At 37.6% G+C, this 18,124-nt stretch overlaps 1 protein-coding gene across 2 annotated transcripts in view; it reads left to right on the top strand.

Moving 5' to 3' along the window:
* Window positions 1–18,124, top strand: part of ARAP2 (ArfGAP with RhoGAP domain, ankyrin repeat and PH domain 2) — a 110,069-nt gene that overhangs the window by 21,175 nt on the left and 70,770 nt on the right. For both annotated transcript variants that reach the window (XM_068188843.1, XM_068188844.1), the window contains exons 7-8: window positions 1,487–1,607; window positions 4,251–4,432. In XM_068188843.1, the coding sequence (XP_068044944.1) occupies window positions 1,487–1,607; window positions 4,251–4,432 (303 nt within the window). The remainder of the gene's footprint in view (window positions 1–1,486; window positions 1,608–4,250; window positions 4,433–18,124) is intronic.

Below are 18,124 nucleotides of genomic sequence, written 5' to 3'. Positions count from 1 at the left end.
CCAGTATATCTGCGTTGTCTTGGTCAGAAAATGAATTGATGAAAGCACAGTGGAGACAAGAGCAGCGTTAACTCTGGAATCCAGAAATAATGCAGATGTATTTCTGAAGGGCATGTCTGCTTCAGCTTTCCTTCCTGTCAACCCCCACCTCAAACCCTTAGGTTAATTATTTTAAAAGGTGAGCTACTTGAAGGAAGTACTTGTAGCAGTTCCTTTTTCCCATCTTGCATTTGTGTTCCATTCAGTTGTCCTAATACCTAGTTGGAAATCTAAAAATGGAAAATTTGAAAATTTCCAATTTTCTAATTTGGAAAATTTGTGCTGACCCCAGATTATTGTGGTTTAACCTCAGCCAGCAACCACGCCCCACACCCACTCACTGTTCTCACAGTCAGGATGGTGAGAGAATCAGAGAATAAACATGAGAACTTGTGGGTTGAGATAGAGACATTTTAGGAGGTAAAGCAAAAGCCGTGCACAGGCAAACCAAGGAGTTCATCCACCACTTCTCATGGGCAGGCAGGCGTTTGGCCATCCCCAGGAAAGCAGTACTCTATTCTGCTTAATGGTTACTTGACAAGACAAACTCCATCACTGTGAGCATCCCCCAGCTTTATATACTGAACATGTGGTATGGACGTCCCTCAGGTGTGCTGGGGTCAGCTGTCCAGGCTGCATCACCTCCCATCTTCATGGGCACCCCCAGCCTCCTCGGGGCTGGGGTGGGCCAAGGAGCAGAAAAGGCTTTGATTCTGTCTCAGCACTGCTCAGCAGTAGCTGAAACATCCCTGTGTTGTGAACCCTATTTCTATCATCAAGCATAGCCCCTATCAAACTAGCTACTATGAAGGGAAATTAGCTGTATCCCAGCCAAAACCAGCACACACATATAGCAGAAAAGCACTTACCTGATCCAAGCTAGAGGATTCTTGTTAGCAGTGGCAGGACAGTGTATTTTTATTTTTCATCACAAGTGTGATGCCCTTGTTTGCGTTCAAATTTAGGGATAAAATCAGTGAATTTACTTTTCTTATTGGCTACCCACTGAAGTGGCAAACAGCAAAACAGTTTGGAATTCTCTGTCTGGATAAAGTATAATATTTTTTCCATGTCTGAGTCTATCATACAAGTATAATAATTATATATTTTAAAATTATTTTTCTGTGAGAGAGTAAATGTAATTTACTTTGGCATAAAATTGTAAATTGAAGTGTCATGCTTGGCAATGTTAATGCCATGAGATAATTTATTAAGTTGAATCTCAGATATGCACAATGTATCCCATCATGGGATTTTATTCTATTTTAGAAGGTAGTAGGTGTGCATAGATCCAGAACAGTGAAGTTGGTGATAAGTAAGTATTGAAGGGGTTAACTTAGTTATATTACGTGTGGTGAACTCCCTAAACATCATGACAAGTAGTGTTACATCAGAGAAATTTAAAATTCTATGATAATTAAATATTTTGGCTGCCTTTTTATTACAGGAAGTGTTCTCTAAAGGAATAATACTGCTCTCTGCGATAGCAACAGTAAGAATTCATGGGGAGAATAAGTTTGAAGTTGTCACATCCCACAGGACTTTTGTTTTCCGTGTGGATAAGGAAGGTAAGTAGAAGATGTGTGTTTCTAAAAATTGCCAAAAAGCCATGTCATCACTATTGATAAATTCTGTCTGTGAAATATAGCTTGTTATATTATGAAAAATATTTCTAGAATCCAGTTAGTTTAAGTTCATAAAGTGAAACTGGAGATAACTTTAAACTTTGTAAGAACAATGGAAATTGTTGTACAATAGTTTTTTTCAAATATCAAAATGATAAGATTATTTTCCTAACTCTTCTGCCTCCTCCTCCATCCTTCCCAAAGATTAATTTGTTTGAATATTTCTCAAGTCTCACTAGCAGCTCTTAGAGCCGGTGTGCTCTCAGACATCTCTGAGTCACCACTTGATAAAAAATTGACAAAGAGACAATGAATGATGCCTGGGATGTGATGCTGTGATCAAAGGAGATCTGAGATTTTCTGTCCTATACGGTATTTTTAGCCAGGTGTTGATAGAGATTACAAATGTAAATTGTAGCAAGGAAGTTAGTATGCCTTCTAATTGAATGCTTCATCAACCTACAGCTGTAATATGTGGAATCACTATCAGTGCATGTGTGATTTTTTTTATGGAAACAATCAAATAAAAATGAATGCCTAGAAAAAAAGAATTCTGCAATATGTATTTACAGCAGTACATGCCAGAGCCATTATAGCTCAGGGGTCTCTCAGCATTTCCATTATCAAATCCCATTTTTATGGGTTATAGTCGGTAGTAAACATTTGCTGCAGGCTGTAACAGGAGTGCAGCATCAGTGAACAAATCCTTCTTATCAGGTTTGGCTCAAATAATTTCAGTCATTTTTATGCTCTTAGCTGAGTTTAAAAATATGTATTTCTTTATTATTTTTGCATTTCTCTTCTACATTTATTTTAATTTTTTTTTCATAAATTATAACCATCTTGGTGCAATACGTTTTGGAGGGCTGCAATATTTTTGTAGACCTTTACCTTGGATACTGTAAAAATGTTAAAAACTTATGCTGACTTGTAAAATATATTCAGAGCAACCACTTGTTATACATGAAATTCCATTTTCATACTGTATATAACCATTTTAGGACATAGTAAGATGTCTGTAAAGCTGTTCACTTAAGGTTAGAAATGCCTATTGTATAAGGAATGTGGTCCAGAACTGGATGATGTATTCCCAGTAAAGTATGTAAATAACCCTGCTTGATTTCTGTTACATGCAAAAACAAAAACTGTTACTTGATGCTATTACTTTTGTGGATTTGTGTTTGGGAATTGTTCTGGGACTATTCAAAGCGTACTTAACTTCTTTAAAAGATTTTGAAATGGAGACTTTTATGTGTATTTTGAGATACCAGAAATGCATTTCTTTTGGATGGATTTAAAAATCTAGAGGGAAAAGCACTATATAGAATGGTTTGGAAAGTTTAGGGGCTTTTGGGGGCAAAATAAATAAGCAAACAAGGGATAGCAATGAATTACTCAGATGCAGTGAGATTTGGTTTCAGCAGAGTGAAATACCTTTGAAAAAAAAACCACTTCTAGAGTAATTTGATGCCCTCAGCTATACTAAAGTACTTTGAAAAGATTACTGGAGTATTTCAAGACAGCATATATGTATTTTAAAGCAAAATTTTTTACAGGAACACTTGGATCACATTCCCTGTGCTAATCTGTCAGGTTGCTATCTTCCTTTTCTACAAAGTATTTTATGATACCTAAATTTGTGTATTTGTTGCTGTATGTTGCACATATGCCATTTATGAAGTAAGTACGTTATTATTTCAGTGGTGCTCCCTGCAGTCTTCCACGCTAATTTTGCCAGCTTTATGCATACTGTGTATAGAACTTCCAGTCCCTCCTTTCCCCCCCTCTACCTCTCCCCCAATATATTTTGTGATCTGGCTTTCAGAGCAAACAGTAGAAGTATTCATGATATTCCAATTGCATAAACAAACTTAATTCATTTGGACTACTCAGCATTAAGGTATATTGATCTTAGTCCAGTCAAATGTCTGAACATAGTGAATGAGACTGAGAGAAACTTTATTACTTCACCTCCTTGTGTTCATGTATTTGTAAGATGTTGCATTAATAATGTATGCAAAGATGCTCAAACACACACTTTCTTAATTACTGATTACCCTTGACAATGTCAAGTTTAACCACCACACCTTAATGGAATAGATTGTAAATGACCACATATTTTTTCTTAAAAGCATGGCCAAGCATGGAATAGCACTGGTGATGATATGCCTCTTCAGTGACTGGTCATATTTAGGCTCCCTGGTTTCTGCTTACATAACTGCTGTAATTCTTTCCCATTGATCTGGCTTCCAGGAGGTGAACATGCCACCTGTCTGCCACCTCAGTCTTTAAGCTGTCTGGAAAAATGTATCTCAGAACTAGCAGTCATGATTTTAAGAATCACGATCACCAGTTTGTTTGGATTGGTGTGTTGATTGTTGGCAGTTAATTGGATGGCTGTCCTTCTGACACCTCCACTGATACAGAGTCTCATTCTTTTTATTTACACCTCCTCATCGATGTTTTCTTTTATTTGGCATAGCTGTTGCATCAACCAACATAGCAACAATGTTGTGAAAACCAATGTGTAGAGAAGAACGAAGCTGCTGCTTAACCAACTGTCTTTGATTTTTTTTTCTTATTTAGAAGAAAGAAATGACTGGGTTAATACGATGCTCAATGCCTTGAAATTGCTGTCTGATAATAACTCTCAGTCTCGAACTTCTGTCACCCCTGAGAAAAGTGGATATCTTGAGCTGAAAGGATACAAAACCAAAATCTTTATTCTACTTCAGGGGAGTACTGTATGGATCTGCAAAAATGAGCAGGTAAATTTTTCATGTGCTTTTTTGTGAATGAAAGCTTATAAAAATGGTTTAAGTAGTGAGTTGGAAATTGATGGCTCTTTGTGAACAGCTGCATTTCAATATAAATGCATATCTCTTTATATGTAGTACTTTATTGCTGAAATTCTGAGATGGCTTCACAAAGCAGGCAAAGAATCATTATGTCTGTTTTACAATAGAAAAAAGTGAATATATAGTGAGGTGAAGTGAAAAGCTCTGAGTGTCAAAACATGTTAATGTCAGGGCTGGGATTAATTCACTCTTAAAATGTGGGCCACAAGCACTCAACTTAATCAGAAGGCTTATTTTGTGCACTGGTTTCAGTGTTTTATAATACACTGCCCTGGAAAGTGTGCTATATAGAAACACATTGTGGTATTTAACTGATACTTCAGGGAAATGTTCAGAAATTATAATCTTTTTGTTTCCAAGATTAGAGACTGGCCAGATTCTGTTGTGCACTGTAATATTTTAAACAAATCCAGTATTAAAAAATGTGAAGTAGGCCTATCTTTTCAACTTCCAAAATCTAGGGCTTTTAAGTTTTGTTTTGGACATGACTACAGATTTTTGATAATATAAAGTGGAATTCTCAAGGGTGCTGTAGGCAGGGAATAAATGGGGACAGTTGAGTTCAATGAGTAATTGTGTGAACTAGTGGAAGAAAAATCGATTGCAGGGCATTAAATGGCAGGTGCTATTTCTTTGTGAGGCAATTGATTACCCTCAAGTAGCTGGAACCTGGGATGGCATTGAAGGAGGTGTTTTTACATTCTTGCCTTGTTCTGTTTCTTTCAAAGTTGTGTAGAGGCAAATCCCTGTCTCAAATGTCTCTCTTGGAGTTGATCTCACTTCCTCTCCTATTATCCTCTGTGTGAAATTATTTAGGCGTGCTTGAGGGTCCACATAATGTTTGATATAAAATCTTAGCATTCTTTCCCAGGCTATGGCAGGAAATTAGAGACTGAGAAAGACTTGTTTTTTTTCTGCTTACTGTACTTCAAGGAAGTTTTAGTTGTTAGGTACATTCTTTGAGGTCAGTCAACAGCTAAAAAATCAAGAATGTTGTTATTGGGTTTGTATGGCAAACCTGAGGAGGGAGGACCAGCAGAGACAAAGTGTGATGAACTGACTAAAACCCCCCATTCCCCATCCCTCTAAGGTGGTGAGTGGGGAGGGGCTACAGAAAATCAGGAGCAAAGTTAAGATCATTAAGAAGGGAGGGGTGGGGGAAAGGTATTTTAAGATTTCATTTTATTTCTCATTATCCTACTCTGGTTGGATGAGTAATATAGCATAAAGATTAAACCGATTTGTCCAAGTTGAGTCTACTTTGCTTGTGACAGTAATTGGTGAATGATCTCCCCCTGTCCTTACCCCATCCTTCAATATTTTTTATATTCTCTCTTCCCTGTCCAGTTGAGGGAGGGGGGAGTGATAGAGCAGCTTTGGTGGGCATCTAACATCCATCCAGGATCACCACAAACATGATACAGTTTATGGGTTTATGCTGTTCTGTAACTATAACAAAACTCCATAAATTATTTAGATATGTAATATGATACCAAAAGTGTATTTGCTGTATGTCATTTGAATTTAAACCCACAGCATATTTTGTTGAATGATCATCAAGGAGAGAAATTTGTCTTCATAGCTGAGCACAATACTCTATATATACTGAAATCTGTAGGCCTGATTATTATAATGAATAGGTGACCTATCAGTTAGTATGTTTATTTAAGTTCACAGCTCATCTTTAAGGAGGAACAAAACCAAGATGCAAACACCACCCCTCCTTTCTGAGACCCTGAATACCACTGACGTGCTCTTGCATTTAGAAAGAGTGAAATTGACTGACTTCATAGTTGTTGCTTGTGAGACTCACACCATGAGTGTGCTCAGTGTTACTCTTCTGTCATGGCACTTCCAGGTATTCTATCAGTGAGGGTCCATGGAAAGCATTCCATTCCATAAAAATCTTCTTTTTGTGGATGTTCATTGTTAACGAGCCACTTTTCCTTTCAGGACTTAGGCTTTTTGAATCTTATGCCCCTGAGTATTTTGAGTGGTCCTTGTGAATGTTCTGAGCTTTTTTGGTTGAGGAGTAAAGATATCCAGACTTGTGGAGCAATTTCTCCTCCAGAGTGATAGGTCATTTGAAATTAGTTATGTCCCTCTTGAGTGTTGCAGTACCAGGCATCAAATTTTTGCTTTTTCCCTTTGTTCTTAGTCTTCTTGAATATAACTGTTGGGAGCATTTTTCTTGCCTCCAGTAGTGCTGTGAGCTTCCTCTGTTGACATGGGGCACTCCCAGCTGTGCCCACTGTGCTGAGTCAGTTTTTCTGACTGTGTGTTGATACAAAACAGAGCCATTTACTCTTGAAGGGTTCTTGATTGCTCTTTTCTGCATTTTCAGAGTGCAGATTATATGATTCAGATACCCTAAGACTGCTCCCCTCCCCCATCACTTTGTTTTTGCAGATTTTTCTAAATTATTTTTGTATGTGCACACATGTGTGTTGGTTCTATTGCTTGTGCTGTTGTGCGGCAGGTTGTATCTGCTCTGCCCTTTCAACATAATGCATTTCAAAATTGCTTTATGTGATCATGAAAGCATATCCTTATACAGCCCTTTTACTAGATATTTATTCTATTCTACTACATGGATGCTCTGCAAAGATCACTGACTGCAGTACAGCAGAAGGCAAACTGAAATCAAGCCCTGAAACAGAATGGTTAGAAGTGCTGCCAGCCTGTTAACTCCTCCTGTGTGTATGAATATTGTAAACAATGGTGCAAAGCCATCTTCTTCCCAAAGCTTACGTATCTAACCCCCAGAAAATTAAAATGGTCCTAAGATACTTCTTTGCAGATTCTGCATTTGAACAGTACCCTTTCTTCATGCAATTTCTGGATGTTTGTGAATCAGAAGAAATACCTTCTGTCTTTAGGCTTTCAAAGTCTTTCAAAGCCAAATTCTTTGGCTTCCTCTTGTGTTTTAATTTCAAGTGGAAAACAGAATTATTTTTACTGCAGTACTGAAAAAAACCATCACAATACAGCAATAATCCATTAGAGGGCGATGTTGATCAAAAAAACCCTTCCCTGTCTCAAGTTTGCAGTTGAGCCAGTAATTATTAGGCAAATCTGTCCAGGGATGTCCTCAAATCCTGTTCATATTGGAATTCACATCCACACTAGACTCCCAGAGAGCCTTAGAGAGGTTTATTATAACTGCAGTGCTAAAAGACACCTATTTAGACTTCTTACAATGTTGAAATGAGATTGGATCGAGCTTATTCATTGATTTCTAATAAACTTGATAGAGGAGAGTCTGCTGTTACTTTAAAAAAAAAACTTCTTAAGTGTTAAAAGTGGAGAAGATCCTAAGCCAAATGCCAAATCGTAACTTTACCACCATGAACTTTGTGGAGTTCAGATTGAGATCAGAACATCATGTCTCAGGCCTCTTTCTAGTTAAAAAGTGATTGGTTTAGCTTGAACTTGTGGCAGTGATATAGTGCTAGTACAAAACCATCAATTTCTTTGACTCATGTAGTGTAAATTTCTTAAACTTCCTCTCTTGAGCAAAAGTGAAAAGTAAATCGTACTGGATCAATTTGTTCAACCTGCAGCTTGCTGAAATTCCCATTTCTGTTTCAAAGTCATTCATAATAAATAAAAACGCGTAATCTGATCATTCATGGCAGTTCAAACATTGGCTTGAAATGTCAGTCTGCAGTGGCAGTGCCAGCCTTCCCTTGGTTGCCATCAGAAGGGCTCTGACAAATGCTTGTCTGGTCTGCTTGAATATATCCCCTTTGTTAGGCTGTATTTAAGATTTACTGCTATCTAACGTCAGGGAGAGCCTAGGTGTCATAGTTTTTGTGCTAGAATTTGGCTTGGAAAAGAGGAATCAGGATATTCTTGTTACTGCTTTGGGTGGTTAGATCTATTTAGCTAGGATATTTGAGGAAACTTTGCCAAATATATAGATGGGGGACTGGTATGGCTGTGTGCCATAATAATTTGTGACAAGCTTTCTCCATGCCGGACTCCAAATTAAAGCTACAATGGTAATGAGTATTGTCTCTGTTATGTGTAAGCAATAATATACATTACTTATTAAAAATATCTTGTTTTATTTTGGGTCAATATTCCTTTGATATCAGAGGGTATTTTGTTTTGTGAAAGATTTAAATGAATTGCTCTGTGGCAGATGGAAATGTTTATTCATGTTGAATGAAGCAGAAAGGGTGCCTAGTAATTTTAATTTCATCTGTAATGCTAATGGTGCATTTAAAGCAAAACTGGACAATACCAAAGGATGCATTACGAGAAAAGATACTAACTAGGCAGAAAGTGGCAAAGGGAGGGATAATGTAGAGAACTGATACAAGGATAGCTGAAAGGGCAAGCCAAAGCTGATGCTTGAGATTGGCATCTTGAAAGAGAGGAAGTGATGTGAATGTCAGTGGAAGGAAGCAGAAGGGATGTGTGCATGAATCTCTGTCTGCATAAGAACAGAGATATGTTCTTATCTCTGTTAAAAAAATACCTGCTTAAAGTGGAGCATTTTTGAGCAGCCTGATTTAGTTTTTCAGGGGGATTGCGTTAGATAATCTTTAAAGGTCCCCTCTAACCCAAACCATTCTATGAGACTGTGAAATACAGTGCCAGAGACATCGTGGTTGGGATTCAGGGGCAGACTTGGAAGTATTTGGTATGCAGCAATGGGAATCTATAATGATACTCTGCAAAGGGGATTGTTTATTAGGAAATGTTCTGGTTTTGCCTGGAGAAAATGGAATCCTGATTAATGATCAAGAACATAGTGAATGAGAGAGAAACTCTTTTAAAAAAAAAGTGTCTCTTAAGAGCAGTCAAAAGTGTTTAACAATGAAGGTTACCAAAGAAGAACACTTAAATGGAGTCCTGAAGATGAGTACTAATGATTGGTTGTCATGCTAAAGCATCATGAGAAATTCTTTTTAATGTATGCAGATTCTTTGGTGTATCATCATGATTATATTTGTGAATATGATGAGTACAAGGTGATGGAAAGAGTAATACAAGAGAAAACTGGGGAGAGGACTTGAATGCGAGTTGAGCAGAAATGAAAATAGTTACAAGTTTTGAGATCTAATGAGGAACCCTCAGAAAAGCAAGTGAGTTTTGAAAAGGAGGCTAGGGAAAAAGGGGAGTAAAGGCAACAAAAGGAAGCAGGAGGGGGAGCAAGAAGACCATTTAGATGGCTGATAGAGAAGGAGAGAGAAGTGCCTGGTGTGTATGGGGTGTGGCAGTGGAAGGAGGGATTACTGAGAATGAGACAGCAAGAAGAAGCACAATCCTTGTAATTGTGTTTCTTCTGTTCCCCATTCTTATCCCACATCCTCATCTCCCTTGCCCCAAGAACATGTGTGCTTTTAGGGATTTTATAATGAAAAACTCTTGTTGTAATAACTGAGAAATTCTAAAGAAACTGAGATGTACTTGATTGCTAGCGCAGACCGTGATCAAACATGGTTACAAACATACAACTGAGGTTGTCCTGGAATGCCTTAAATAGGTGGAGGTAACAGAAAAACAAAAGAACGTTTGCTCTTAGTTTTTTGATTTGTTCCTGGTTTGCTCTTCCTTCATAACAATACAAATCTTAGCAAATATTAAAAAGCAAAAACAGAACAACCCAAAAATATACCAAATACATTGGAGGGGGACTTATATAAAGAAGTGTTTTAAGGCAAAATACACTGATACTTTGGTGACCTATAGTGGAATTGAATGATCCAGCCTCTTTTAAATATAGTTGTTTGCATCAAGGTGTAGTTGGGATGATAGATTAAGGTTACATCCATATTTTCTAGCAGTTCCTTGCAGAAAATGCGTTCTGATTTTCCACACACAAAAACATAGCAACGATCAGTTGCTGTGCATGACATAAAAAACAACTGAATAGGAAATAATTTGAATGGTGTAAGAAAGCTTTAAATCTTTGTTCTTGCTTGTTATTATACAAAATTAATGATTACAAGAAATTGTGCCAAGTGGGGAAGATTTGTTATTTTTATGACAATTACTTGTTCAGTTTTAAAGTAATTGCACCCCTACTTCAAAAAAGATTAAAAAATAGATTTAAAATAATATGCTGCTAAAGTGGCTCAATCAGAGAAGAAAACTGTGTCAATGACCAACTTTATAGGGAAGATCTGCATTTTACATTCAAAAATAATTTTGTGTGATGTTGTTCTAGGTTGTGGAAAATATTAAAGAACATAGAGAAGGGCATAGACAGGACTTCTGTCCAAAAAAAAAAAAAAAAAGTGGGAGTTAGTTTAAGTACTTCTACATGCAGCTGAACTTTGAGGATTTTTTCCTGCTCATTTTTTTAATGCTAAGATCTTGTTGAGATGTAAGTACACCTAAAGCAGTCATGAAACATGGTAAAAAGCCTAATGCTTCCACAATGATAAAAAGCTTCCTGATTAATCTGATTTGGAGTAAAGTTAGCAGTTTTCAGTAATGCTCCATCAAGCTTTATGGATGACTAATATATATATATATACATATAGCCACCTACCTTATTCACTAAAAAATTAACATTGAAGAAAAATGGTATTTGTTTAAATATCCTGAAGATTTTTCATAGTGGCAGAGGATATGCATAAGCAGTAGAAGAAGGTTTCAGGTCTACTTGCTATGAGGCTATAACACAATTAATGCAATGTTGGGAAATCATTTACTTCTAAGAGTATTGGAATTTCCCAAGACTGTTGTCCATTACTATATATGTTGCTCATTTTTAAGAACTGCTAGCTTGGCTTCAAATCCCATGGTAAAATAATGTATTGGTTCAAAAGCCCTAAATAGAGGAACCCAGAGCATTGTTATGGGAACTTCCTTTTATTATTGTAGACTGGGTTTGTATTTATCTTTTTATTTTAAATCCCATGAGAAAGTTATTTTTACATTCAATTAATCAGAAAGGTTGTATAATCAGCATATATCTGGATATATACACACTTAAAGTCTTTTTTTTGTATGTGTGTGCAACAAGAAAGTTTGAGGTGACAATGACACTGAAAAAGAAAGTATTTTTCAAGAGCACTTGTATCTCTCTTCTTTCAATAGCTTGATATACTGTTGAATTAAATGCAGCTAGAACACTATTTGATTTCTGTTTAATTGTAAACATATTAGTCAGCTCTCATAGGAAACATGCTGAAAAATAGTCAGTAGCTTTGGTTTGCTTTTTCTCTTTTAAATTGAAGGCAATGTAAAACAATTTTTCTACATTCCTCTGTTATTTCTATGCATTTGTCACAACTGGTTTAGTTTACTGATTACTTTTTTTTCCTCAGCCTTTTTTTCCTATACTTTATTTCAACTATTAAACTAATTGACATAGCTAAAATATTAATACTTACATAAAATTACATGGCTGTTACAGCAGTGAAGATCAGAGCATTTCAACATATCTTCACAGAAATATTTGTCCCACAAACTTAGGTACAAACATGTTAAGATCATCCTAGAATCATCATAAAATGGCTTGGGTTGGAAGGTGACCTCAAAGGTCATCTAGTTGCAGCCTCCCTGCCATGGACAGGGATACCACCCTCTGGACCAGGGTGCTCAAAGACCCAACCAACCAACCCAGCCTTTAAGACTTCCAGGGATGGGGCATCCACAGCTTCTCTGGGCAACCTCTTCCAGTGCCTCACCACTTTGACAATAAAGAATTTATTTCTAATATCTAATATAAACCTACTCTCTTTCAGTTTGGATCCATTCCCCCTTGTTCTGTCACTACATGCTATTGTTCTGTCACTACATGCTATTGTAAAAGTCCTTCTCCATTCTTCTTTAGGTACTGAAAGGCTGCAGTTAGTGTTACCCTAGAGCCTTCTCTTCTTCAGACTGAATAATCCCAGTTCTTTCAGCCTTTCCTCATAGGAGGTACTTCATCCCTCTAATCAACTTGGTGGCCCTCTTCTAACAGGTCTGTGTCCTTCCTGTGCTGGGACCCCAGAGGTGGCCGCAGCACTGCAGGTGGGGTCTCACCAGAGCAGAGCAGAGGGACAGAATCCCCTTCCTCCCCTGCTGCCCACGGGGCCCTGGATTCAGCCCAGGACACGTTTGGCTCTCTGGGCTGTGAGTGCTCATGGCTGGGTCATGTCCGGCCTCTCACCCACCAGCATCACCAAGTACTCCTTGGTAGGGCTGCTCTGGATCTGTTCATCCCACAGCCTGTGTTTATACTGGGGGTTGTCCTGACCCAGATGTAGCACCCTGCTTGATCTCATTAAACCTCGAAAGATTCCCGTGCGCCGACTTCACAAGTTTCCCCAGGCCCCTCTGGATACCATCCTGTTGCTTGAGAGTTTCAACTGCACCACTCAACTTGATGTCATCCTCAAATTTGCTTAGGGTGTATTTGATCCCTTCATCTATGTCATTAATGAAGGTATTAAGTAACGCTGGTCCCAGTATGGACCCCTGAGAGGCACCACTTTTCATTGATGTCCAGTGGGTGTCTGAGCCATCCAGTACCCTCTTGATGTGATGTTTCAACCAGTTCCTTATCTGCTGAACAGTCCACTCATCAAATCAGGGTCTCTGCAATTTTGAGAAGAGATGTTGTGGGGGACTGTGTCAAAGGCTTTACAGAAACTCAGAAAAATGACATCTGTGACTCTTCCCTTGTCCACTGATGTAGTCATTCCCTCATAGAAGGCCACTAGGTTACTTAGGCAAGACTTTCCCTTGATGAAGGCAAGCTGGCTCTCTCAAATCTCAATCTTCTCTTCATCTGTTGTCACCAGACTTCTTGATAGTGTGATTTCCATGTCATAATTGGTTAAAAATACTGTAATATGCTATTGCAAATTTTTGTTTCGTATATAAATTCTGTTACCAATCTGCCAGGTTTGAAATCCATTGTAACTCAAGTAGATGTGGTTTCTGAATTCAGTCTATACTTCCTGTGGCAGAGCTCAGACAAGTAATGTCACAGAAGGGTATTTTTCTTTTTTGGTACATTGCCTGTATGATAAAGGACTAAGTTTTATGGCTATCCTTTTGTGCAAGATAACAGGTGGGCTTATTCTTTTCTCCAGACTGAAGGGGAAAAGCAATATTGCTAAGACTAGGATTTGCCTAATCTATGACTAGTATCATCAGATGAGTGCTGGCAGTCACTTCATGATGATTAAAATTTTCTCCTTGGTTGCAAAACAAAATAAAATGGATTAGTGTGCACCAGCAGGAGACCAAAGAACATGTCTGCAATTCATTAATGTGCCCTGTAGCTAACACTGTAATGTTTAGAGCTCTAAGCACTTAAAAGCAAGTGATTGATCATAATGCATTTACCTTGCAATAGCTGATCATGTAGGAAATGCACGTGTTCATAAAGACAACAGTTTTGGAATTCATGGATTTCTGTAGTTACTCAGTGGTGATTTTCGAGATTGGGTGATCTTACTTCAATCTCTGTGGGACATCAGAGTAAGGACCATTACAACTTTTTGAAAATACCCAGAATTTGTAGTACCCTCTCCCTTTTTTCCTCTTCATACTTTTTCAGCTTCAACCCCTTTTTGTACAAATGCTTAATTCAACAATGGACACTTGCTCCAAAACTCTTCTTTTCTGCACAGTGTGGGCCAGAAATGGGAACAGTAGTTTTGGTGGCAGTGCAGAGAGAGTAGGTTGGAGTTGCTATTGGACTACTAAAATAATTAGGCCATTGGAGTTTTTGTTAGTTATGCGAAGTGAATAGTTTAAAATAAGAATTATAGAGATGATCCTTCAAATACTAAGATCCTTAAAAATACTAAGATCCTTAATATCCTTGTAGCTCAAGTGACATTTTAATATTTTTGGGCCATAAATATTTTTTTTTCATCTGTGCTGGTTTCTTGATGTTGTTCGGTGCAGTATGGTGTTGTTCAGGTAATAAACATTATTTTTGATATTCCACAATCTTATATCTACAAATTTTAATCTAAATAAATGAGCCATCCTTATAGCAAAGGAAGAGAATTTATGATTTACAGCTTAGTATGAATGTGGGGAATACCCTAGTGTGCTTTCTCAGCAATAATTTCTGTCCCTGGTTAATAAACTGCTAGGCCAAAAAATTTGAACTTAATCAACTCAGACTGAATTCTTTCTACATGAAACACTTCAGTGTCATGGTTATTAAATGAAATTCTCTCTCTCAAATATTTTGCATACAAAGTAACATCTTTTTAGGGATGGCATGTTTAAATCTCATTCATTAAAAATCAGTATCTTAGATATATTTCCAGAAAGCTTAAATCAAAAGTTACTTCCATCTCAGCACATGGGTCAGGACCCCTCAGAGATGCTTCAGAATGATTGATTGATAGCTAACGCTTTTAAAGAAACAGGTGAAAAAACTTACATGCACTGAAGAGCAGAAAAAATCAAGTTTTTTGGCCTCCACTTAGGATGGAAGGCTGTCAAAACGCTTGGCTGTGAGCATCCAGAGAACCATTTGAACAGGCCTGAACAATGGTTGAAAGAAAAATATATGGAAAGCTATGTTTCAGGAAATAAATGTAGAAATAATCTTGCTTGTATAGTGAGTCATGCCTAGTGATGTACGTTAGTATGTTCTGAACATTTAAAATAATTTTTGTTTGGTTTGCCTTGTTTTTCTTGATTCTTTTGTTCTTCTTTGTAGACCTTTTTATTGTACCTCTTTGGCATTTTCAATAAAATTACTTTGAAAAAAAAAAGCTGACCCAAATAATGCAATGGCTGAGGAATATGTTTTACTCATGGAGATAAATACTTTCATTGTTGACTTTGCTTATCCTTTTGGGGATTCTGGTATGCAGTATTTAATTATTACATTAAATAGATTTTATTTCCATTTCTTGTTTAAGGTGAGTTAGGCTATTAAAAAAATTGTACAAAAAACTCCTGCTGCTATCTGTGGATATGTCTCTTTTTCCATTATCACAAAATTATTTGTCTTGTACCAGCCAATGTTTCCTAATTGTAGATATTTCTATGCTCCGCAGGCAGGCAGAGAGGAGTCTGTATCCACTATGCTGCATTTGCCCACATTTATCCTTGTCTGTGGTTTAAGACCTTAATACTGGTCTTAAGACCAGTATTCAGACCTGTGTTAAAGATACAAGAATGAGGTTTAAAAAGGATTTGAAGCAGAGTGGCTGCATTGGTATAATAAACATGGCTTTGTGTCCTGTTTCCTGGTTCACAATCAGCCTGTCTGACACTTATTTGAGAGGCTCTGCAGGATGTTGTATGTATGATGTTTTTTCCAGCCAAGGGCTGTTATTCCTTGCCATGGGGTCATAAAGAAGTTCAAAGGCAGATAAAATGACAGCAGTCAGCAACAGCAGCTCAGTTCCTGCAACACAGGAGTAATTGCAGCCCATTATTATAATTGGCTGTCGCTTCTTTCCCCTGAAGGAACTGAGCAGCTGCCAGTTAAGTGGGCTGCAAGAAAACTGATGAGACGGGAGATGGCGGTCATAACAAAAGATGAGAAACTGATCAAGGCAAAATTCGTTAGTCCTAAGTAGCTGTAAGAGAAGAGAAGGAGACAGTGCTGTGAGTGGTCATAACCCATGCCCATGTGGGAGATGGATTCTGACTTCCAGGTTGGTTTGTTTCACCTTGCGCTTCTTTTTTCACAAAGAGAAGCAAGGGGGAGTCTATGATCTTCCATCTTATGTTGTGCAAAATAAATCAGCCACACAGCAGAAGGCAGGAACCTCTTTATGGGACTTACCTAGAAAGGGTTTATTCAGCCTGAGTAAGTGCATCAATTGCTTTTTAGTGTGTGCCTCAGCTAAAAAGGGGATGGTCTACAACTCGTTTGGTTTTGTTTAACCACAATGTGCAGTTGGATGATCCTTAGGTACTTGCTTATGGTAAATATGTACAATTAGCAGTGTGAAACTTGTGTGTCTTTAGTGGTGTTCTCAGCAATAAATGCTAATGTAGAAATGGTAGCATGACACGTAGAATGAAAGGGTTACAGCTACACAAACTGTGTCTCAGACTGTTTCTTCATCTGTCTCTCACTTATGTGGTATGGAATGTCAGTGGAGATGTAGGGGAATTTTACAGGGAGAAGAAAAAGTAAAGGTTAATAGAGTGCACTGTAGATACAAAACCAGAGGATGTTATCACAGTTCTGTGTGATTCTGTGGTGCTCTTCAGGTCTTCTAATTGTGCAGGTCTTTTATCCTCACACCTAAATTTCATTCTCCTATACTGCATATAGATCTATTTTAAAATGAACCTGAAGAGGCATGTGCAAATTTTGTTGTAGCTGCTTGTCTTTTTAAATAGAAAAGTTAAAGATGCATTGCATTTTCAGTATTTATGGGGCTGTGTAAGGAAAGCTGTTTCTTGTAGGATATATACACAAGATACCTGGGGAGAATTTCATCTATTTGAATGACAATTGCCAGCTTTTCTTTTTAGTGCAGTATTTTGTTTCATTCCTGATTCTTCTTCATCCTAGTTTCTTAAATGATGCGCTCATGCTGAGATAATATACCTTCTTGTAAGTTCAGTGTGTTTCCAGATTGCAGCTGCCCATTCCTACTAATATAGAAGGGTTTTTTGGTAGATTTCCTGTTCTTAAAAATCTCTGTAGCATGTTACAACCCTTCCCACCCACAAATGGTACAAAACGCTGCTGCTGGGTTTCTGAATATCCTAAATTGGAGTGATTTTGTAGTTCTTGTTCTATTTTTACTCTTTGTGACATTCTCTTTTATGTGTTATCTTGATCAAGTCACTGCAATTTTCATGCAACTTGTGTGTGATGAGATGCATCTGCACAGTTTCACTTATGAGCCAGAACAGCATTTTTATCACCGTGCTTCCCCATGGCATGAAGTGGGTTCGGTTTGCTGCTCTCTAGGTCAGGATGTTGCTGTATGAGCAGCCTGTAAATCAGTGCTTCTGTGTTTGCTTTGGTTACTTTTCCATTAACAAATTGCCACTACAGGTGCTGCTCTTCACCAACCACTGATTTGTAAAGGCATCTTGGCTAATCTGAACATAGCAATACGTGTTTCAGAAATTATTATTTTTTTTTATTACTGCGTGATTTTGAAGGCTATTCTAGCACAACAACTGGGAAAGAAAGAAGTTGTAGTCTAGGCCTGTTGCCCCTACCCAAGAATGTGCTCTCAGGCAAGAGTTAACATTGCTGTTGGCGAGTTTCATTTTTTCAGTTTCTCATTAAATTCAGGTGAGTGATATTTATTTCTTGCTTGTAAGGATTTGGGCATGAGTGAGAGACTCGAGAAGCGAAAAGAATGTAGTAGACAGGTGGAATCAGTATGCTACGAAGGAGCCATGCATCTGTACCTTATTTTGGGTCCTAAAAGACCTTCCTGTGTTGGTCAGTGGGTAACAACAGGAAGCTTAAAGAAACAAGCAGAAGATACTTGTGTAGAGATAATTTGTTAAAGATTTAATTCTTAGTGTTCTTTCTATTAACTGCCTGTCTAGATAGTAACTTAGAATATAAAGTTTATTTGAAAGATGTATGTGGAGGGCTTTTTTTAAGGATTTTGGTTTCCTTCTAATTTCTAATCTGTTGAAAAACATTTTTTCGAGAATGGTTTCTCTATATTTTTACAGATAATT

The sequence above is a fragment of the Anomalospiza imberbis genome, chromosome 4 (genome assembly GCF_031753505.1).
Source record: "Anomalospiza imberbis isolate Cuckoo-Finch-1a 21T00152 chromosome 4, ASM3175350v1, whole genome shotgun sequence".
NCBI classification, from domain to species: Eukaryota; Metazoa; Chordata; class Aves; order Passeriformes; family Viduidae; genus Anomalospiza; species Anomalospiza imberbis.
Note: the sequence above shows the minus strand (reverse complement) of the source record. Positions and strands in the feature narration are given on the sequence as shown.